We start from the raw sequence: 23,294 nt of genomic DNA on the forward strand, positions 1-23,294 counted from the left end.
TGCCTCTGCTGCTCAGATCAGGGTCTGAATGAAGGAAAAAGTGTTTGACAATTTCCCCCTTCCCTTCTTCCCAAAGATATATTGTCTGCTTAGCCTGTAGGTAGGCCAAAAGCAAGGTACAGGTATGTGAGAAAGGAATGGAGGGGTACACCCATCAGTTGTCTTCTTTTCTCTTGCCTGAGGCAATGCCACGTGCAGCCTGTTGTGCGAGAGGTGACAAGGCTGACCTTTGAGGCGATGTGTTGAGGAGGTCTGTTGCTGCCACGCAACCTGCGAGAAATGGGCCCTAAGGGGCAACCCTTCCAGCACATGGCCCCAGGCAGGACCCAGCATTTTGTCCACTGCAGAGAAACTAGGAGCAGGTGGTGGCAGCAGCTGAGGCAATCTAGGGTAAGAGAGATGGCACAACTTAGGGGCACCATCAATATGTCGTAACGGTGCTCTGTGTGCCGAAAATCATCTCTGCCAAGGCACAGTTGGTCCTTCGTGGTGCAGTGTCCTGTGACTTCTGATAACTTACTCAGAGACTGGTGTTTAGGGTTTGTGACTGCCAGGATCAAAAACAAAAGCAGGGAAAGGAAAAAGGAAAGGGATCACCCTCTCTTGCCTCTCACATGGGAAGTAAGCTGTGCTGAAAGGACAATGGGACAAGAATTAAGAGTATGTGAGGGCAGGAGCAGGGCAAGGAGCTGCTGGAGATGGAAGAGACTCCGTAGTCTCCACAGGAATGGCCAGCCTCTAAGTTTGTGGGTCCTCAATGCAGAGTTTGCATTAGCTTCTCCCTTCCCTCAGCCAGGAGATGTAAGAAAACTTGTTCTGCAATGCAATACCCCACACTTGATCAGGAAAAAAACCAAAGAAGGCACTATTCATAGTGTGTATGCAGAGGAATCTACGGTCTTTATTCTCTAGACATTGAGGTGGGTACAAAGACTCATTGCAGAAGAAAGCGACCAAAAGGTTCACATTTTGTGCAGCCCTCAGGTCACTTTGCTGCCTTATGACATCCTCACTCTTCCTCTTCTATCTTCCTATGAAACTCCCGACTCTTCGCTCGGAGCTTGTTGACCTGCGACTCTGCAATGTCAGCCCGCTCCTCAGCTTCTTCCAGCTCATGCTGGATCTTTCGGAACTTGGACAGATTGACATTGGACAGCTCCTCCTGTGCGGGGAGAAGGAGTCGGTGGTGAGGAGCCCAGGGCAGGGGTTTCACTCCTCCTGTGCCTCAGCTTTGTGGGGCTTTGAACCTTGCCCAGGAGAAGGCACAACCCTCCATCCCCCACCCACCACTGCTTCTGCTTACACCTAAGCCTAACACAGATCTCCTCACCCTCCCCTTTTTAGAAGATCTGTTGTAGACAGAGCACAACAGGATTTGAACACAATGCTGCTCTGGAATGTGGGAAGGAAAGAAACTGGGCAGCTGGAAATCAGATTTTGTTAGCTCTGGAATTAAATATTCAACTACCTCTGCATACTTTGAGATGGGGTTAGGAATTTGTAAGAGGTGGTGAGTCCATAAGATCTCCTCAGTGTCCCTCTCACAAATCCCCTTATCTGAGTCCAGAAGCCTTTGTCTGTACTGCACTGTTTGCAGCAGCAAAGAAGCCATGCTGAGACATCCATAAATTCAGGGGCTGCAGGACTTCCCTCAATTCATGCCTGATAGCTGCATGCCCAGAAGAAGGCAAAGGCTCCTTGCACAATCCTAAATGCAGTGCACAGTGTGGCTTGGGAATGTATTTCCAACACCTTCTCGATCTGAAATTTTCCTGGCCATAACTAAAATGTGGACTTCCCTGTAGCAGATGAGCATATGCTGAATCAGAAGGATTTCTTATGCAACATTTTCTGTGCTCCTAGGCAGGAATTTTGGCAGGTCATTTGCTTGCCCATAACTACCAAGCTTCTATTAATTCCAAGGGTCACAGGCATCTTTTGTAAAGGTAGTTATATGAAGTTCAAAATTCTGAAAATACGTTCTTTTCAAAACTTCTTAATACATTGTACTATCAGTATTATTAATAAGAACTCCTTCTTACAGATCACTTTGTTGTTCTAAAACAAAAAACTGTAATGTGCACTGGCCCTCCTCATTAGCCTACTTGTTTGCTCATTGATTTAATTCGCAAAGGTTAGGCTGATTTATAAGCATTTCAAAGATCTTGAAGCCGTCCATTATTGACCACGGGCACTTTCCAAGTTTCTTATAATCGTCTCCTCAATGACCATACTACCCACTTAGAAAGTGTTTCTTGCCAGGCACTCAGTGATACTTACAGCCTCTTCAGACTGTCTCTTGTAGGATTTCACCTTCATTTGCAGCTTGTCCACCAGATCCTGCAGCCTGAGAATATTCTTACGGTCTTCCTCAGACTAAAGCAGTTGGTAAGCACGAAAGACAGTAAATGATTTCCCGACCATGTGAGTTAACAATTCCCTTTGGCAATCAAGTGCAAAAATTTTTAGTTCCTGTGAGAGGGTGTGTCAGCCCAAGGAGGCCTCCTGCCCTACCTGGTAGGTCAGCTCCTTCACCCTCCTCTCGTACTTGCGCACACCCTTCACGGCTTCAGCGCTGCGCTTCTGCTCAGCATCAACCTCCCCTTCCAGCTCCCGCACCTGCAACGAGCACCCCATCTTTGGAGCTTCCCTGCTGGCTACTTACATGATGTGCTCACTCATGCACAAATAAAAGCCCTACGCACTCTGGCCTCCAGCTTCTGGATTTGCTTCTTGCCTCCCTTCAGGGCCAACTGCTCAGCTTCATCCAGACGGTGCTGCAGGTCCTTCACCGTCTGGTCCAGGTTCTTCTTCATCCTCTCCAGGTGGGCGCTGGTGTCCTGCTCCTTCTTCAGCTCTTCTGCCATCATGGCCGCCTGATGAGAGCAAAAGGTCAAAGCCATTTTCAGGCTGGAGATGTTCTGGGGGGAAGGCACATATCTTAAGCAGTGAAAGGAGCCTCCGACTCACATCTGTGATGGCCTTCTTGGCCTTCTCTTCAGCATTGCGGGCTTCCTGGATCGTGTCCTCCATTTCACCCTGAATTTGGGCAATGTCGGTTTCCAGCTTCTTCTTGGTGTTGATCAAGCTGGTGTTCTGCGCAAAGAGAGATTGCCAGACTTGCATCCTGAGGCCTGCAATACCAAACCTACAGCCTGAGCCAAGTCTTTACTCTTCAGGCTTGCAATTCAAGATCTGGAATTCTTTTTAAAAAGATTGTTTACAAAATGTTAGTGGTAGGCTCAGGTGATGGGTGTTGAGCATGCCTGGCCTTGTGGACAGCAGTAGCGAGGCCATTCTAGTGCTCCTTATCCTCTGGTATGTAGCAGACCTCTGTGTTTATCAACTGTCGGCACAACTTCTTTTGCAACATGCTCTTACCTGGGTATGGAGGAGCTGCACACGTTCAGTGGCATCCAGAAGCTCCTGCTCAGCCACTTTCCTCGACCGCTCCGTCTGCTCCAGGGCTGCCCGTAGCTCCTCAATTTCAGCCTGCAACAGGTTTGCTCTGCGCTCCACCATGGCCACCTGCTCCTTCAGGTCCTCCTGTGTCCTGAGAGCATCATCCAAGTGTATCTGGGTATCCTGTAAAAGAGGCAAGAGAATTTGTGTGCTTGAGTGCCAAAAATGTCAGCGAAGGCTCTTCTCTTTCTGTAGCTTTGCTGAACAGACCTTGAGCACTGCCTGTGTGTTTCTCAGGTTCTTTTGTGCCTCTGCAGCCACGCGGTTGGCATGGCTCAGCTGGATCTCCATTTCATTCAGGTCTCCCTCCATCTTCTTCTTCAGACGCAGGGCTTCATTCCTGCTCCTGATCTCAGCATCCAGGCTGCTCTGTAAGGACTCTACAATTCTGAGGTGGTTTCGCTTCATCTGGTCGATCTCCTCATCTTTCTCTGCTATCTTCCTGTCAATCTCAGACTTCACCTGGTTGAGCTCAAGCTGGAGGCGCAGGATCTTCCCCTCTTCATGTTCTAGGGAGGCCTGGACAAGTAGACACAAGCATTTGTAATGTCGATAAAACTACTGCTTGCTTTCTAGGTAATTACAGAATATTTCAAGAATCTCAGCTGCCTGCACTCCCCAGCCAGAACAGAGGAGGACCAAGCAGTTTTTAGTCATATTTCCCCATTGCTCCTATTTTTAGTGCAAATACCAGTGATTATGGGCATGTACCTCAGCTTCCTCCAAGGCAGCCTGGATTTCATATTTCTCCTGCTCAATCTGCTTCTTGACTTTCTCCAGCTCATGAATCGCCTTTCCTCCCTCGGCAATCTGCTCCGTGAGGTCAGCAATCTCCTCTGTTGGAGAAAAGACCAACAGCATGGTCAGGCACAGAGCAGAATGCAAAGGGCCCTGCCACACCAAGGTGACAGGCAGCTTTGCCAACCTGCAGGCACAGACCCATACGGAAAGGTGGTAGTGGTGGATAGTGAGAAAGCCCGGCCAGGAGCAGAGGGCCAGGGACTTACGCTGCAAGTTCTTGTTCTCACGCTTCAGCGTTTCCAGGTGGTCCAAGGACTCCTCATAGGCATTCTTCATCTTAAACAGCTCTGTGCTGAGAGACCGAGACTCCTTCTGGGAGGCTTCCAGCTCAGCCTGCGTTTCCTCGTACTTCTGCTTCCATTCTGCCAGGATCTGAAGAGAAACAGGACCTCAGTGTGGATGTGGCAATCGGGAGGGGATGCTCTGCCCAGAAACCCCAGGCCTGGAGCCCAAAAGACCTTGTCAAAGTTCTTCTGCTTCTTATCCAGAGCTGCGCAGGCAGCATTTGCTCGCTCCACGTCAATCATTAGGTCCTCCACTTCATTCTGCAGCCTCTGCTTTGTCTTTTCCAAGGAAGCACATTTGGCATTTACAGCTTCGACATGTTCCTCTGCATCCTGCAGGCGCTGTGCCAGCTTCTTCCTGGGAGGTGATAAGCATAGCTCTTAATTGGGGCCTAAAATGGATATTGTTTTTTTATTTCCACCACAGTGCTGAGGCAGTTTTTGCAGTATTTGGTCCCCATGCACACGGAGTAGAGCCTATCCCAGCCAGTCATTTTTCCTCCTGTTTTCTTTCCCCGTGGTCTGGCTATCTCTCTGCGCATCACTATACATTGTCTTTCTCCTCCATTCTTTGTCATGTAGTCTATTTTCCTTGTGTTTTTCAAAACCACACCCTTTAAAGTACATATTTCTGTTTCATATAACTCCTCCCCAACCTACTATAAGGCTTTTGCCTTTCAGTATCTCAGTGGTATCTTCAAAATTCCGTCATGGGTTTCTGCCAGCCTTCCCCACATTCCCCACATACTTGGCTTCCTCCAGCTCCTCTGTGCGCTGAATAGCATCCGTCTCATATTTGGTTCTCCACTGGGCCACTTCACTGTTGGCTTTGGACAGGGCACGCTGTAGCTCACTCTTAGCTTCCTGCTCCTCCTCATATTGTTCCCGGAGCAAGTCACAGTCGTGGCGAGCAGACTGCAAGCCATGGGCCAGGGCATTCTTGGCCTAGTGGTAAAAAGATTGCAATAAGGAGTAGATATATTCTGGGAAATTTCATCTTACTGGCACTTAGACACTGGAATATATCCCAGAGAAATAGTAATTGACTGCATGAAAAAAATAAAAGCCAAGGACGGGTATACTGCAAAAAGTTGGGAGTCCTGCCCTGACGGGGCCTAGATTGCATGACCTAATGGGATGTTTTGAACTTTTAATTAAATCACCTTTTGAACTCTTGAACACCACACCAAAACCAATATGATGTAAAATATTTATTTCATATGTACAATGAAATATCTTCACCTTTATCTCTTCCTCTAGTTGCCGCTTCAATTCTTCAATCTGCTGGGTGAAAGCCTGTTTCCCTCTAGACAGCTGAGAAATTAAAGCATCCTTTTCATCCACCTGACGTGCATATTCACCTAGGAAAGTTTGTAATTAAGACAATATTTTAACAGCCAAGAGAATCATGCGGGGGGGTCGCCCATTTCCAAACTAGAGATGGAAGTGCCATACCAGATTCTGTCTGCAGACGAGCTCTTTGAGCACTGAGATCGCTAATCATGCGCTGATTCTGCTCCTCCTTTGTTTTATATTCACTTAGTTGGTCCTCCAGAGTGCGGCACATCTTCTCCAGATTTGCCTAGGTGTCAATCACACATAAGAAAATAGAGTTAATACTTCGATTCTGCCTTAGGTACAGCAGGAAAATGTGTCTAGAAGATGAAGTTTACATATCTGGGAACTATGTGCGTACGCCCACAGTTCTATATGTTAGATTTGGAGAAAACAGTTATATTATAACCTGATAACAATTAAATAAGATAAGATTAAACAAGAATATTAAATTGTTCTCAAATTCCTAATAAAAGTATTTTTGTACCTTGGCTTTGGAGACAGACTCCATGTTACTGGCCAAGTCATCAATCTCCATCTTCAGCTCACTCTTCTCCTTCTCCAGCTTCTGCTTCACTCGCTGCAGGTTGTCGATCTGCTCCCCAAGCTCAGCTGTGCTGTCCGCGTGCTTCTTCCGCAGGGCGGCAGCTGTGGCTTCGTGCTGCAGCGTGGCCTCTTCGAGGTCACGGCGCATCTTCTGAAATTCTGCCTCACGCTTCTTGTTCATCTCAATCTGAGCTGCTGTAGCCCCTCCTGCTTCTTCCAGGCGCTCGCTGATCTCCTCTAGCTCCCTCGAGAGGTCAGCCCGATGCTTCTCTGCTTTTGCCCGAGAGGTTCGCTCTGCCTCAATTTCCTCCTCCAGTTCCTCAATACGAGCCTGAGGAACATTAGGGGATCCTTCACACACATGCCCTCCTCCTACCTCACCTGAGACTGGGTGAGAGAGGACAAGGAACAAAGACTTGCCTGCAGCTCCTTGATCTTCTTCTGTAATTGCATGCCCAGAAGCTGCTCATCCTCAATTTTGCTCTGGATCTGGCTGATTTCAAAGTCTTTCCTTTGGGCAAAGCAAACCATGTTAGAGCTCAAAGCAAAAAGACAGGGGCACCAGCCCAGCACTCAGGTGCCTCACAGCCCCACTTACTTCTTCAGCTTCTCATCCAGCTGCTGCTTATCATTTTCCAAATCCATTATGCTGTCATGGGCCAGCTTCAGGTCTCCCTCGAGTTTCCTCTTAGCTCTCTCAAGGTCCATGCGCAGTTTCTTCTCTTGCTCCAGGGACCCTTCCAGCTAAAAGAAACAAGACCATCAGTGCTCCATCAGCCAGGTTTGACTCCATACCTGTCCTGTTCTTGAGGTATGCCTGTGTGCTTACATCGTCCACTTGCTGTTCCAGCTTGGTTTTAGCTTTGGTCAGCGTATTGACTTTGTCCTCTTCTGCCTGCAGGTCATCCAGTGTCTGCTGATGGGCCTCTTGGAGGGCTTTCTTCTCTTTTGTCAGCTTCACAATGGTCTCATCCAGGGCTGCCATCTCCTCTGTAAGGTTTTTCACCTTTGAAAAGAAGGGAGCACTTGCAGGTAAAAAATTATGTTTAAAATTTTATACTGTATAACAGAGGTCCTTTCTGTGAGAGTGACATCTTCTGCCTCATACTTTGTTTTCGGTGGCATGTTTTTCCTTCTCAACCTTGGCCAGTGTTAACTCAAGATCGTCAATATCTTTCTTCAGCTCTGAACATTCATCCTCCAGTTTCCTCTTCTTGGCTGTCAGCTCAGCATTAATTTCTTCCTCATCCTCAGCCCTTTCAGTCACCTCTTTAACTTTGGCTTCCAGCTGGATTTTGGTTTTGATAAGCTGGTCACACCTTTCCTCAGCATCAGCCAAAGCATCAGCTTCCTGGTGGAAAAATACCATTTTAGGGATATGTTTTTGAGGTAATATTGAGATGCTTACCTTCACAGTTTAGAGTCCTGGATAGCAATTTTGTAGTTAAAAATTTGGCTTATGTTCCAACAGAATGAAATATAATACAGAATTTATTTTATATTATTCATTTTGAAACAGCCAGTTTTGAAAGCTAACACCAAATAAAATTCCTTAAATCTACATGAAGGCCCAATTATTTACATATTTGTGCAAGGTATAGAATCCAATATCATCCCATAGTATCAAACATTAGAACAAAGTACATAAATTGGGGTTTACTCATAGGAATATCTCCCACATTTATGAAGTGCCAAGTGATAACTATATGCCAAGATACATATAAATACCAAAGTCACAATTATGCTCACATCATTCCTGTATGTCTCTTTTTTCACCCTACTGTCTTTCTGAAGCAACTGTGTCTGATTCAGATTTTCATCACCATGGCCCCAAAATATTCAGCATCTAGCAGCTTTGTCTTTTCTCTGTCAGACCCTCATTGGCTAAGAAGAAAGGAAGTTGCTGGAAAATTTATCTCTAGACTTTTTTTGCAACAGATGTCCTGTGGTATTTGTTATATTTTGTCTCAAGTTTCAGTCTAGCAGAAATAATATGAAAGCAATATGATGATTTTAGCAGTGAGTGGATTTTTTAAATCTTTTTACAGTTCAAGATTCTTTTAAAAGGGGGGCATGTAAATTTTCCTACATGTCACATATGCTGCATAGTATTACGTTGAGGATACAGTCTTTTCTATTTTGTGAATGATTTAATTTAGAAACCTCAGCATTACAACACCATAGGTGTACCACATAATTTTTTTGTAATGATTGTAAGTGATTTAGGAGGATGATTGAGAATATAAAATTCTGTTTCCTCTCAATTAGTTCAGTATTACAATATAGCAATGTTTGTAAGAGCTAAGCCACCACCTACACCGAAAAGAAACAAGTTACCTTGTTTAATTAGAGAATAAAGAGAGGACAGAAATGTCCTATTAACTTGTCCTAAGAATTCCTAATCATGTGTGTATAAGAATAGGCATACTCAGTTTTGGAGCAGTAGGAAATAATTACTAGAAGAACAAACATTATACTAATAAAAGTAAAGTTTCTTGATTGCTCTGATGCTCTTTAATTGAATGTATATGGTAGAGACCTCAGCATGTACCATAGAAAATCTCACCCATTAAATATCTTGACTACAAACTCCTGACAGTCCTTATTGAAGCTAGTTATATTTTTAAGAGCACCACTTAATGAAATACAGTTGAACTGAATTAAATTGTAGTTTCAATGTGTCTTTTGAAAATGTAGTTATAAATATCAGCCCGATAGTCACAGTTCAGTTAGGATGAGGCACAATGGTAGTACTCACAGCCTGCACTTGGAGCTGCAGATCGTTTTTCTCCTGCACCAGTTTCACCATTTTCTCCTCCAGCTCCTTCCTCTTTGCCTCAGACTTTGCAAGCTCTTCCTTGATTTTCTCAAACTCTTGTTTCATGTTGGCCATTTCCTTCTCAGATTCTGCACTCTTCAGCAAGGGCTTGATCTTGAAGAACAGCTTCATCCAGGGCCAGTGCTTGACGTTCATGAATGCACGAATATTGTACTGGATGCAAAAGATGGACTCTCTGAAAGGTAAGTCAAATTAATATTAAGTATTTAGACCATGATGACACAACAAGCCATATACAGTGAACCTAATTTGAAGAAATGCCTACCTCCTCTCCACCATTCTTTGGTATTCCACTCTCATCAGGAAGCCCCTGCACCTGGCTTGTGTGCGGGTGATGAGTTGTGCCAGCTTCTCATCCCTCATCTCTTCCAAGAGGCCTATCAGCCCAGCTTTGAAGAACACCTTAGGTAAGAACATGAAAATAGGTGCGGTGTATGTGCTTGTTGTTCAGCATGACCCAGTACACTGTCCCCCATGGCAGGTAATATAAGAAGTTAAGAGAAAGAGCAAAAGCACAAAGAATGTATGTAGTGATAGATCTTCTTTTACATCTCCAAGCTTCCAGTTACCTGCAGTTGAGGAACTATAATAGCCACACATTTTGCCTTTGTTTTTATTAAACTTTGATTCTTTTACTCTACAACTTTGTCTTAAATTAGGAACCCTTGATCAAATCATCCTATGGCAATGAATTTCAGTTTTATTCAAATGTTGAGTCAATAAGTACTTATTTGATTTATTTTAAATACACTGATAATTTCACATACTATCTGGAGAATCTGAGTATCATTCTCAAGCCATGCAAAACAAAAATACATAGTACTTGAAACAAACCGTTCTTGTACCTTGGTGTGACCAAATTTGTATTGAGTGTGGTCTATATCAATTGATCCAAGAAGTTTCTCACAAGCCTTCTTGCTGTCAATGAACTGTCCCTCTGGGATAGCACTTGCATTTAACACTTTGTATCTGGGGGAGAAAACAGAAGAACTTGCATTGAACTTGATGATCTTAAGAGTCTTTTCCAACCTAAATGATTCTATGTTTCTATGAATATAAAGAAAGAGGTCTGTTGTTGAGACCAATTGGCTGGTACACTGCAAGAAAGAGTCTAAGAACTGTTGAGAACATAAAAGCACTACTAAACATAAATTTTAGAGAAGGCTTTAGTCACCAGAGGTGAAACTTAAATTTCACAGGCTACTCAAGATGGACAAAATGATCCAGTAAGAGGAAGAAGTCTGACCTCTGTTTAAAATCTGCATACAGGACTCTGTTGGGAAATCCTTTCCTGCAAATTCTGATCCCTTCCAGCACGCCATTACACCGCAGCTGGTGAAGCACCAGTTCATGCTCCATGGCACCTAGCAATTCAGAGCACAAATATAATATATGCTATATTCGGTAATACAGAGGGGAAGACCTGCACCATACTGAAAAACCTTCTATATATGAGTCTCTTACCAGGTGTTTTCGTTTCATTTGGGATGATGCAGCGTACAAAATGGGGGTGAGTGCTTCGCAGATTGGTCATCAGCTTGTTTAAATTCTCCTGGGAGAATCATTAACAAAAGTTTATATTAGCAAATGTAATTTCCACTGTAAGCATCAAGTCCTCTGAAATGAGATGAGATATCAGACAAAAATTAGCTTGCAGAATCCTGAACTGAAGCCCCCTGCATCAGTTTTTCTGACTTTCCACAGATCTTTGCTGTTATGAACTTCATTTATAAAGTTCTTCTGATTAATCTGTAGGAAATACTATACTCTTAAACATACAATTTTTTTACATTTCACTGACTCTACTGGAATGCCTTAATTAGAAATTATATCCATCTTCCATTGGATGTATCCAGAGAGATAAACAGATACCTCTATGAGGCAGTTTGAAGCATACTGCTGTAGGCATTTAAGATAGGTCATATGGAGCACACTACATAGAACCTTCCTGTTTTCCCCACTGAAAGCAAATGGAACAAAAATGACAAGATGAGTTTTAAATGTCTAGATTACATGTTTATCTTGTAAGGTAAGATGAGAATAAGGTGAGATGAATCCCAGCCTTGTTTTCTAATTAATATCTGTATACTTATTTATAAATAATTATTGCCTATAATTAGTGGAGGGAAGCAGTTGCCTCCAGAAAACATCTCAGACTATGTAAATTAAGCAGCCAAAACATTAGGATGTCTAAACACTAACATGTCTAAGCTAGAGGGATACTGGAAGAAATTTTAAATGTAACAGAATTGCAACCCAAATGGAGCAAATAGTATTTCTCCTATAACATTACCTCTTAAAGTCTTATGACCTTTAAACATAGACTTACTGCATTATTTTTGAATCATACATGCTAGCAGTAATTTCCCACTTGCAAGGCCAAGGCACTACAGCTATGATTATTTTTCTTGGGGCACATACACATGTGCCAACACCCTGTTTCAGAGCACTGGCTAGTGATCTTGTCAGGTGATCAAGAATCATATGACAGCAGATCTGTAGAAGAAATTAGGCTATATCAAGAAGGGAGTCCTAAATGAGGGATGAATATGGTAATAAAAAACCTCAGGAGAGACTGGCAGAAGTGTATGGGGCAGCCAGGCAGCAAGTCTTGGTTATGACTAAGAACTGTCAAGTATCTGACATCTTAAAAATCCATAATCCAAGGAGTGGTGGTATTTCAACTGTAAGAGATTGATCCCTGAATCATGGAGAAAAACTACAAATATAAATGGAGCAAACAGGTCATCCTCCAGTAGGCAGAATGTTGATAAAGGGAAATAAAAGGTTCCAAAGCCGGAGGTGGGCATCTGAAGGAAATCTGGTATATTTTAGATACATTTTAGAAGTTTTCTGTATGGCATTCTTGTGTCTGGAAACATCCTGGGACAAGCGAACAAAAAGAAAAGTTGTGCATTCAGTGGAATGGAGCATAAATAGATCACAGTGGATTTAGTTTTAGCAAAATATGGCCCAAGAAATTCAGGGTCTTTTAACAAAACTAAGCCAAAAAAAGACTAGCCATTTTAAATTGTGGGTTTATTCCTCATCTTAGGAAGAAATACTGTGGCCAGCAGGAACAGGGAGGTGGTTGTTCCCCTGTACTGGGCACCGGTGAGGCTGCACCTCGAGTCCTGTGTTCAGTTTTGAGCCCCTCACTACAGGAAAGCCATTGAGTTGCTGGAGCATGTTTAGAGAAGGGCAACCAAGTTGGTGAGGGGCCTGGAGCACAAGTCTTATGAGGAGCAGCTGAGGGAACTGGGGCTGTTTAGTCTAGAAAAGAGGAGGCTGAGGGGAGACCTTATCGCTCTCTACAACTACCTGAAAGGAGGTTGTAGTGAGGTGGGTGTTGGTCTCTTCTGTCAGGTGGCTGGAGATAGGACAAGAGGAAATGGCCTCAAGTTGAGGCAAGGGAGATTTACGTTAGATATTAGGAAAAAATTTTTTACTAAGAGGGTTGTCAAACATTGGAATGGGCTGCCCAGGGAAGTTGTTGAGTCACCATCCCTGGAGATATTCAAAAAGCGAGTGGGCAAGGTACTACAGGACGTGGTTTAGTGGGCATGGTTAATGGTTGGACTCGATGATCTTGAAGGTCTTTTCCAACCTAAATGATTCTATGATTCTATGATTCTAAGAAATGAACTCTCTACTGTACCCGGAAAAGAGCTGAGACAGTCTGGAAGGAAGAACCCTTCTTCTTGCCACCTTTCTTTCCAGCACTGGCCTCTGCAAAATTGAAAATAAATAAAACAGGTTTTAGATTTTTGCTACTGCCTTTTATGATTCCTTTTTGTAAGCTGTACGTTTCATAGAACTAACCTGCTTCTGCTCCACCATAGTTGGCAAAGAGTAAGGCCAGTGTCTTCACAGATGATTTCTGGTACAACCCAATGACAGTTTCATTCAGGGGGTCCTTGTTTTTCTCCAGCCAGCCAGTGATGTTGTAGTCTACTGTGCCAGCATAGTGTATCAGGGAGAAGTGGGCCTCAACCTTCCCTTTGGTAGGCTTGGGCTTCTGGAAGTTGCTAGACTTGCCCAGATGCTGGTCATAGAGCTTGTTCTTGAAAGAGGTGTCAGTTGCCTTGGGGAACATGCACTCCTCTTCCAGGATGGAGAAGATGCCCATGGGCTGGAAGAAATGTACAAGGAAAACAGATTGTAATTTAGTTTTCAGTGCAATAAAGACCTTCATGTAGGCAGGGTAGTGGAACACAGACTGAGCTACACATCAAAAAAGATTATTATTCAATTACATTTTCTGCTAGAAAGTGTGATTAAACATATTCATACTTATATTTTTTAACACCAAATGAATTATAAAGATTAATGGAAATTGATTTAGTTTGTATTGAGAACTTCGTTTATAAAATCAGAGCACTACCTTTTTATCCAGAGGGACTCAAAGCACACACAGATGTCTCAGACAAATTGAACATGAGCCAACAGTACACCCTTGCGGCAAAGGCAGGCAGCTCATCCTGGGCTGCATTAAGTATTGCCAGCAGCTCAAGGGAAGTGTTCTTTCCCCTCTACTCAGCTCTGCTGAGAAACTGCTGTGTCCAGTTCTTGGCTCCCCAGTAGAAGACAAACGTGGACGTAGTAGAGTGAACACCATGACAGGCCATGAAGGTATGTAAATGACTGGAACATCTGACATACAAGGACAAACTGAGAGAGATGGGACTGTTCAGCCTGGAAAAGAGAAGGCTCTGGGGGGATCTTATCAACCTGTATAAATACCTAATGAAAGGGGATAAAGGAGACAGAGCTAGAGGTTTCTCAGTGGTGTCCAGTGACAGGATAAGATGGAACAGGCATGAATTGAAATACAGAAAATTCCATTTAAACAGAATAAAAAATCTTCTTTTCTGTGAGGGTGGTCAAAAGTTGGAAAGGTTCCCCAGTGTATCTGTGGAGTCTCTACCCTTGGAGATATTAAAAATCCAACTGGACATGGAGCAACCCCCTCTAGCTGACTCTGTCTTGACCAAGGGGGTTGGACTAAGTGATATCCAGACCAACCTTCAAACCTCAGCAGTTCCGTGATTCTGTGATTCTAACTACTTATCATCCTGCAAGCCACTGAACCTTCCATCTCATGTGCAGTGTGACTGCCTTCTCATTGTCAGTCAAAGGATGCACATGTAAGTGCGACTGTGTGCTGACAGTTATGTATGTCCATCTTCTATGTTAATTTTACAAAGATATAGCGATTCTGCTGTACAAGCACAAGTCTGTTAGAGCTGAAAGGTGAGGAGGACATGCTGACCTGGAAATTGACTCCAGCTGTTTTGGAAGAACAGTCTTATTGGGAGTTTAACAATCTTTTGGTGCTTGAAAAGAGATCAGTAAGGATTTGCTTCCACAAAGCTGTGTGAAATCTCTTTCATGTCTCACTTGACAGAAAAAATAAATTACATGGCAAGGTATTTTGAATAACAAAAGATGAATATTTGGACATGAACACAGAAGATCCCTTTGAAAAATGAGACCAAGTAATTACAGAATTTCTGAATAGGAAGGATACCTTCTCAATGAGCTCAATGCAGGCAGCCAGGTCCATCCCAAAGTCAATGAATGTCCATTCAATTCCTTCTTTCTTGTACTCTTCCTGCTCCAGCACAAACATGTGGTGGTTGAAGAACTGCTGCAGTTTCTCATTGGTGAAGTTGATGCACAGCTGCTCAAAGCTGTTAAACTGGAAATAAAATAAGAAAGACGCATATTTGCAAGATGCAGCAATAATTGCAAAACCTCATACTTTAAAAATAAAGAATGCAGTTATCGTGGCTTCATTGTCAAGTCTATGCCTTTCTTCAGTCTGCTTTATGTCTATGTTACGAAACAGAGAAATGCATCAAATTAATTGTCCACAAGGAATTTTTTTTCATTGATAAAAATGTGAAGATAAAATAAATTTCCTGCATAATTTGAGACCAAGTTACAGGGAGAAAAAACTCAAGCTTAGGCCTATCATGATATAAATGGTTTAGAACTGTCTTGTCCTTGATCATTTAAACCAAGGAATATTTCTGATTGTACCATTCTGTACTTTTGAGTTCGCACATCTTGAAATAAGATGAGTCCTTTGAAAGGTCATTTTTTTTACCTCATGATAAAAAAAGGCAAATAGCTGCAAATAATTATGTGATGATATTACATCTTCTTTAAAAATATGTCTCAGAGTGATCATAACATCCAATTGTCACTTCCAAATAGCTCTTAACAAATCTTTGTTACTTACATCAAAGATCTCAAAGCCAGCAATGTCCAGGACACCAATGAAGTACTGTCTAGGCTGCTTCGTATCCAGCTGTTGATTGATACGAACAACCATCCACAAGAACATCCTCTCATAGACAGCCTTTGCTAAAGCACCTACAGCATTGTGCACCTACAAGAAAAATAAATGCCTGGAGTTACCATACAGGGCAGATGAGAATCAAAAGGATCTTAATTCACAACATGGTTCCAGGTTGCCACAGTTTCTTACCTGCTGTGCAGTTTGACCCTTGGTCACATATTCATTCCCAACCTTGACTCGGGGATAACACAGTGCCTTGAGCATGTCAGCTGAATTCAGACCCATAAGGTAGGCAGCCTTGTCAGCCACTAAAGAGAGTGGAAGAAGGAAGAATTTAGTGGCACATAGACTTTGAATCCTGGAGCATTCTCTAAAGGCTGCAGGGTTCAGATTTCTGTTCTTTGAAATCTTTCGATAGACTCCCATAGAGGGAATCTTGGTAACATCCAAGTCATCATTATGCATATCGAGCTTTCCTAAAAGAATTTATGTTTTAAATTCTTCACTGAAACATGTAGAAAGTATAATATTTTTCAGAAATCTTCTGGCACAAAATTGAAAGCTGCAGCTTGCCAGTCTGAATATTTGTGGTACACGCATAACTCAGGACCTGCAGTGACAGTCAGGTACTGATCTACATTCAGGTGATCAAAACCACCCAATATTTAGGGTGGAACATAGAGAGGATATCTGTTCTTTTTCAGATCCAGAGTCTACAACCCTTTCTGAGCTTTGGTTTCTGATGTTCAGTAAACCTCACAGGGTTTCATCCTTTTACCTATGGTATTTCCCACCTTCTACCCTGTCCTTTAGCAAGAGGAGCCATTGCTCAGAGACCTGAAGATGTGGGTTGTAGGTCCTGCGCCAACAAAGGAGAGGAATCAAATGCACCTCTCACACCAGAGTTCCCTGAGCATCTGACAGGTGATGGTGCATGGGAACATGGTCCCCCCATCCTGTTAGAGCCGAACCACTTGGCTGTTTCACAGTTGCAAGCTATATTCCAACAAAGGTATAACCAATAATGTTACAGAAAGGACATCCATCGCTCCTGACTTCCTGGAAGTCTATAAAGGACAGTTTAAACTATTTATAGCATAAGATAGAAATATTCTGAGTTCAGGGAACTTGATGTACTGAGAAGAGGACAAGGAATAGGTTTTTTTCTGGCTTACTGTTTTCCTTAGGATCCTAAAGTCCAACAAAGAATAATTTCTGCTGTCTTCCATATCCATAGTGGCTTACAGAATGGTTAATTATTGAGTTTGATAATACCTTCTGTTCCATCTGGCTCTGCCTGCTCCTCTCTTGGCTTCTGCTTGAATTTCAGGTTCCCGTAGTGCATGACAGCCCCTGTCAGCTTGTAAATGGCAGTCTTTTCATCAGCAGTGAAGCCCAGGATGTCAATGGCACTCTGGTAATACAATAAGCAAAGTGAAATATTTGCTTGTTATGTGATGTATGATCTGTGTCTGTTGACCTGTTCTGTAAGTTACTTACATCTGTAGCCATCAGCTCCTCCTTGTCATCAATGCTGGGAACAGTGATCTCACCTTGACTCACAAAAGGGTAGTCATATGGGTTGGTGGTAATGAGGAGCATTTCTGAAAACAAATGGGTTCATGGGTTAAATTTCACTGGTTTTGTAATTTAGTTAAATGTTGCTCATTCACCTTCTTCCAAAAAGCTCAGTGATCCCTCCTACCAATTAGTTCTGGCTTCTTGTTGGAGGTAATTTGATAAAATATGTGGTAGCTTCTTTCTGCCTTGAGCTGGAAAGTGACTCTGGACTTCTCCAGCAGATCTGGAAAGGAAGGTACAAAGAGTTAGGCACAGGAAGACACACAGAGGTGGGTCTTTAGGAAGGAATGGGATCAGGCCAGGAGAGTCTCTTACAAGTTTCAATGTCAGCAGAAGCCAGTTTGCCTGTAGCTCCAAAGTGGATTCTGATGAATTTGCCCTGTTAAGGAGAAGCAGCAGCATTTCAGCCTGGATGGGTTCTTTTGACATCTCCTTTATGTGGAATACTGCCAGGGCCATCACTTATCTTGTAATGAGAGGGAGAGATTTTGTCCAAAGCCACAACTTACAAAGCGTGAGGAGTTGTCATTCCTCACAGTCTTGGCGTTTCCAAAGGCTTCCAGCAGTGGGTTGGCGCTGATGATTTGATCCTCAAGCGTTCCCTGCAGGGTGATCATTATTGCAGGTTTTCATTTGCAAAAATCATGTCAGGAACAGAGGAAAGCTTTGATTCAAGACAGTATCTATTAATTTACCTGCATTTTGCCTGACTGCTCCTCCTTCTTCTTCTCCCCACTCGCTGCAATTGTTGCAAAGTACTGGATGACACGCTTTGTGTTCACAGTCTTCCCTGCACCAGATTCTCCACTGTCAAACCAAAGACAGAAGCAGAGAGCGTGTGGTCAGGCTGGAGGTCCCCTGGCACGGGGCAGCCCAGCGGGGACCCAAGCAGGGAGTGTACATACGTGATCAGGATCGACTGGTTCTCGCGATCTGTGAAAGAGGCAGAATGAAAGACAGTGTTAGCAGTTGACCGGGGTAACACTGAGCTGAATGAGAAGTAAATCTGTAAATGTAAGTTGGGGCTTCTTCAGAAAGTCCAAGAGTACCTATTTCCCTTCCAGGTCCTTACAGTAGTAAGTATAAGCCCAAATGGATGCATAGAGCTGTCAGAAGCATGTAATCCTGAGACAAGCTGTGCATCCACTTGCCTTTCACACAGTTCTCATCAAGAAATCTAATCAAACTGCCTACCTGTATTCAAAATAGGGGATTATGTGAAATAGTAACTTTTTGTTTCCTATCAGTGAAAAAAAGCAGCAGAGTCAAATAATATTTCTGCAGTGGAAGAGTGTAGAATTTTATACACTGAATTGCAAATAACACACAGTTCTGAGTCCATGTATGCTTCTGGGTCAGTTTCACTTGAAATTAATTCCTGCACAACTCAATCAAGTTCTCAGTCATACAGCTACATGGTGTTTTTAGCTGGCCAGTCACATGCTCCAGTAAGATCAGTGTGGCTTTTTAGTTTAGATTGCTGTGAGGGATGTCAAGTACTCACCAGTCAGCATGAACTGATAGGCATTGTCAGAGATGGAGAAGATGTGTGGAGGGGCCTCCTGGCGCTTCTTGCCTCGGTAGGCCAACACCACCTCCGGGTTGTACACCGGCAGCCACTTGTAGGGGTTGACCGTGACACAGAAGAGACCCGAGTAGGTCTGCGAGGAAGGGAGACAGCACGTTGGCTTCCACTTAGCCTGGCAGAGCAGTTCGTCCTAGCTACCCAGAGGGAGACTGCTGCTGCTACTTACATAGATCATCCAGGCTGCATAACGCTCTTTGAGGTTGTACAGCACAGCGGGTTCATGGAGGTGGGTCATCATGGCCATGTCCTCAACTTTATCATACTTGGGAGGGTTCATGGGGAAGACCTGATCATCCTTCACAGTCAGAGTCTGCCAAGGAGACAAAAGATCCATGTATGTCAGCTAAAAGCTTAGAGTGGGAATCAAATGGTGTCCTTCAGCCTTGTTTTTCACTCACCTCTCCACCTTCAGTCTTGACAGTGACCTTCCCTGATTCCTTGCTCTGGATTGTCCCTTTCACAAAGGATTCTTTAGGATGGGCCACAAAGACAGATGTCTTGGCATCAAAAGGCTTGTTCTGGGCTGCAATTCTTTCCTTCTCTGACTTTCGGAGATAGGGAGCCGCCTCTCCAAAGACAGCCATCTCAGAGTCTGCAGAAGTCATGTCTGCACTTTACTGAAGGTACGTCAGCAGAGGGCTCTAATGGGAAGGAACAATATGGCACTGATTATTTACATCTATTCTGTAAGATTGGGAAAAATTTTATACTCTATGACTTGGTTTGTCTTCATACTCTGAGTATTTGGAACATCTAACATGAGCTAACTAGACACTTAATTTTTAGATCAACTTAGAAAATAAGAGGTTTTCACTGATGTAGTCTAGGTCTTCAAACATTTAGGAGAGCAACTTTTAATGACCTTTCAGAACTGTGGGTCTGGTGCTTTAAGAATACTGTGTCTGTAAGATAAGAGTGAATTTGCTGAGCAAGTTTCACTAAGATCACTATTAGGAACGGAAATACAGTTAGGACATTTTGTTAAAAGGATGAACAGTGGAGTAACATTTCTGAAAAATGGTAGTTTAGGTGACTTACAGTCTTGGAAAACACTGAACCTGTGGGACATTTACCTATTAAATATAATGGTAACAGAAAGGCAGTGGGAAACTCATGAATTTTGGCAATGAAGTTGTCAACTGAAAGAAAAGGGAAGGCTTTCTGCCCTTTTAATATTCTGCCATAATTTAGTTGTATGCATTTGTTATTCTTCAGTACAATATCTAAATAATTTCAGCCCCAAAGTGCTGACTTGGGTGAAATAAAATTCAAGCATTGAAATTGGAATTGCCAAGCCTGTATTAAGATCCCAAATAAATACTTACTGAAAAACATCTAGGAACAGATGAGTTCTCAAAACTTTAAAAAAATAAAAGTATGTCTTCAGATGCTTTATTAAACCTGTAGGTAGCTGAATTTTGCCAACTGCACTTGAAAATGCTCTAGCTACATTGGTAAAAGTTATTCCCTCTTTATTCATTAGGTAATATTTTTTTTTTGTCTGGAGTAAGAAAATGGCTATCTAAGACAGCTCTGTCATTTTACAAAGGTGGTTAGAAGGTCTGTATGCTCAGATGATTTATTAAGTCATACATTCTCAGGTAAAATGCAGAATTTTGCACTTTTTCCTTCTGTGCTCATCTTGGTCCAGTTCTACTGCTTCCATAGCAAAGATAGGAAGCCAGCATGCCTGGATCTCTGTTAGGTCAGTTAAGCAGAATTGAAGAATTTCTCCATGGGCGTTTTCTGGTCTGCTGTCAGTGGTCAGAGACTTCAAACACAGCCAGTTTAAAACCTCGGGCACCCCACCATGTTCTACTGTAATCACACTAGGTTTGATTATAGGGTGAAACAGTGACTCTTCCAGAAATCCCACCCAAAAGAATCTTTCTCTGCCCTCTAAGAATTAATAAATCAGGTTCTTACCTCTCGTGACACCAGATGCGTGGCTTGCAGGCTGGCAGCTGGTCAGTACTGTAAAACAGAAATGGCAACTCCCTACTTGCTGTTGCACAGAAGTCCAGAGTGAAAATGTGCAGGTGCCTTGAAAGCAGATTTAAAACCTGAGTTAAGAAATTGAGTCCCCTCCTGGAAATGAGCACTGGAGGCAGCAGGAATGATGTGGCACATAAAGGCACCATCCTTTTCCTGCAAGCCTGCAGACCCCATACACTTACCTTGAAGCTTTCCGTGGAGACAGGGCAGACTTGTCGCAGGGACATTTTATACGATCTAGTCTGCAGATGCTACAGATGCCTACTCTTTCTTCGGTCAAAAAATTTTTGGCAAACCTTCTTTGGTAAAGCATTGTCTGGCAAACTGAACTAAGGGCATAATTGTCATTTGACATGACTAGATATAATTAGAAAATTTTGATGTCTTACTGACTATATGAATACATCTCCTATAAACAATCTGACAAGGGTGTTAAGGAGGGAATCTGGACTAGTCAAGGCACTTAGAGAACTTGGATGCAGGACTTATGGATTCTATTGCTGGCTTTCCCACCGACTCACTGTATGACCCAGGGTGGATTGCTTGGTATGTCTGCACTGCAGATACCCCAGCTGTACAATAGATAAAACAGGATGTTAAAAGATAAATTAGCATTATTAAAAGCTTTTGGCAGTTGTGATGGTAAAATCCTGAAAGTAGAAGTGCAGATGTATAACAGTTCATGAGGGTTGCAAGCACAGCAGGGTGGTCAGCCAAACACCGCAGCAGTGAGAGGGTTCTATGTGGGCTTTTAAGCTGGTGCCTCTGACAGAGATGTAAGGCACCTTCGGGGATATCAGGAAGAGTGTGCACATGCACACGTACACACACAGAGGCATGTGCACGTGTGCCTCTCTGTATACACTTCAGATTGCAAACAAGTGGGAGATTTTTCCAAGAAATGTTGTGATTCTGTGCACATTCTTTTTCAATGGGAGGTGTTATACCTGCTGAGACTTCTGATCTATAGGTCAGTGCCAGTGAGCAAGAGACGCTCCCTTCTTTTGCTGGCAACTTCTTGGCTTATCCAGGTGTTCCTATGCCTACAACCCTAGGAAAGATCACTCTGATCTAGGAATGGCTCCCAGAGTTTTTCTTCCTACCTACAACTGATAGAAAAATCCTCTAGTCAGCCATACCTATACAAATAATTGGACATATGCACAAACACATCACCTCAGCATGCCGTCCCAGATGCTCTGCACCTGATACATCCTCAGTCCAGCACTTCATCACAAATATCTTGCACACTTACACATTTACACAGTTCAAAAAAACACAGTGATACCTTTACAAGAGCATTGGGAGTGGTAGACATACCTGTACAATGTTGATAGAGTAGGGGGAAGGGGGATTTGCTAGTAGCCCTGGAGAGAGACTGATCTAGTTTTAGGAAGAGGGCACTGTCATATGAGCTGCTTTAAATCCTGTCAGATTTAAACACATTCTTCCCCTGGTCATTGGCATTTTGGTTATTAAAAGAGCTCAGTGGATAACATGTGGGCAGAGTTAGAAAAATGGTGCATCAATCTGATGTAATATCCAGCATCAGGCAATGTCCTGTGCTTGTAAAGCCCATTCCAAGGAGGGCTGCAGCACTGCAGTGCCCACTTTTTTGGAGCCCAAACCCAGAGCTCACTGCTGAGCTCCATGCTCAGGACATGGGAAGGCTGATGGAAACACTCCGCACCTTTCCCAGGAGGAGCCCAGAGCCAGCCGGTGGGAAATGGTGAGCGCAGGGGTGCATCTGAAGTCCTGCCTCTCTGGGGACCAGACACCAAGGGGTGCTGGCGAGGGCACCTCCCTCCAGCGGGATCCAGAGCGCAAGTGTGCTCCCCAGCGTGGGGCCAGCAGACATCGCTCTGAGGGGCTCTTGCAGCTGAGTCCCCGGGGTGCTGGGGTGCCACGTGGTGTCCAGCAGCCCAGTGGCTATCAGTCCTGGCTGAGGAGGGGACAGAAGGGTCTTGGCAGCTCAGAGCCCGGGGTTAAGAAGACCGTGCAAGAAGAGCAAGGGATGGCTGAGGCCCCTCCCAGGATGGGACAGCTGGGGGCTTTCTCCCCTCAGGTTGGGGAGGGAGCTCTGGTCTCCCATTCCAAGGGAAGCTGTAATATCTGCACTGTAAAGGCAGCATCCTCTGGCAGCAGCAGGTTAAGTATTAAATAGCTGCTGTTACTTTTCTGTGGGACCCTGCTCTCAGCAGTAGGTAGCAAGACTTATGCAGTGCTGTCAGGCTAGGACAAAGTGCCCTCAAGATGTGCCAGGGGCTATGTGAGGAATCTAGCTGAGGGGGCTGGGCTAGATCACCTGAGGTTGGGGACTGAAAATCTTTGACTTCCCAGTGGCCAATGACAAAGCCAGTCTTATCAGTAGTCCTCTCCTGGGTTTTTGCTATTGTGTTGTCTAGGATGTGGACCCAGCTGTGTAACAGGCAGGAGTGAGGCACATGGACAGGCAGCTCTGGGCATGCAGTCAGCAGAGGGAACATCTAGTTTGAAAGGGAAGAGGCCAGTAAGTTGAGGTGTCTCCAGGTGTGGACAGTCACTCAGCAGTGCTTT

The 23,294-nt window shown here is 43.7% G+C and overlaps 1 protein-coding gene across 1 annotated transcript; it reads right to left on the reverse strand.

Moving 5' to 3' along the window:
- Positions 1-894: 894 nt before the first annotated feature.
- On the reverse strand, positions 895-19,348 carry LOC126043976 (myosin heavy chain, skeletal muscle, adult-like). Its single transcript, XM_049813046.1, has 38 exons — positions 19,142-19,348; positions 18,910-19,053; positions 18,660-18,816; positions 18,061-18,088; positions 17,851-17,962; positions 17,665-17,757; positions 17,471-17,534; positions 17,280-17,378; positions 17,075-17,178; positions 16,850-16,988; positions 15,764-15,882; positions 15,515-15,664; positions 14,798-14,968; positions 13,094-13,399; positions 12,926-12,994; positions 10,732-10,819; positions 10,514-10,631; positions 10,113-10,236; positions 9,533-9,669; positions 9,187-9,442; positions 7,537-7,779; positions 7,258-7,434; positions 7,027-7,172; positions 6,849-6,939; positions 6,370-6,759; positions 6,003-6,129; positions 5,790-5,908; positions 5,296-5,492; positions 4,722-4,905; positions 4,470-4,635; positions 4,174-4,298; positions 3,673-3,981; positions 3,382-3,585; positions 2,971-3,096; positions 2,706-2,876; positions 2,515-2,619; positions 2,281-2,376; positions 895-1,162 (listed from the first exon to the last, which is right to left on the reverse strand). Exons 1-38 carry the CDS (start codon positions 19,346-19,348, stop codon positions 1,010-1,012), a joined length of 5,814 nt encoding a protein of 1,937 aa, XP_049669003.1. The 3' UTR covers positions 895-1,009.
- Between the last annotated feature and the right edge of the window lie 3,946 nt (positions 19,349-23,294).

This window comes from Accipiter gentilis, chromosome 10 (assembly GCF_929443795.1).
Source record: "Accipiter gentilis chromosome 10, bAccGen1.1, whole genome shotgun sequence".
Classification (NCBI taxonomy): Eukaryota; Metazoa; Chordata; class Aves; order Accipitriformes; family Accipitridae; genus Astur; species Astur gentilis.

Bases quoted from the DNA above. Each gene is read 5' to 3' on its own strand.
- LOC126043976 (XM_049813046.1), bottom strand. From the start codon at position 19,348: ATGACTTCTGCAGACTCTGAGATGGCTGTCTTTGGAGAGGCGGCTCCC. The intron at 3,097-3,381 runs GTAAGAGCATGT...CTCTTTGCGCAG, and splicing joins TGCAGCTCCTCCATACCCAG to AACACCAGCTTGATCAACAC. The intron at 2,377-2,514 runs GTAGGGCAGGAG...CAACTGCTTTAG, and splicing joins TGAAGGAGCTGACCTACCAG to TCTGAGGAAGACCGTAAGAA.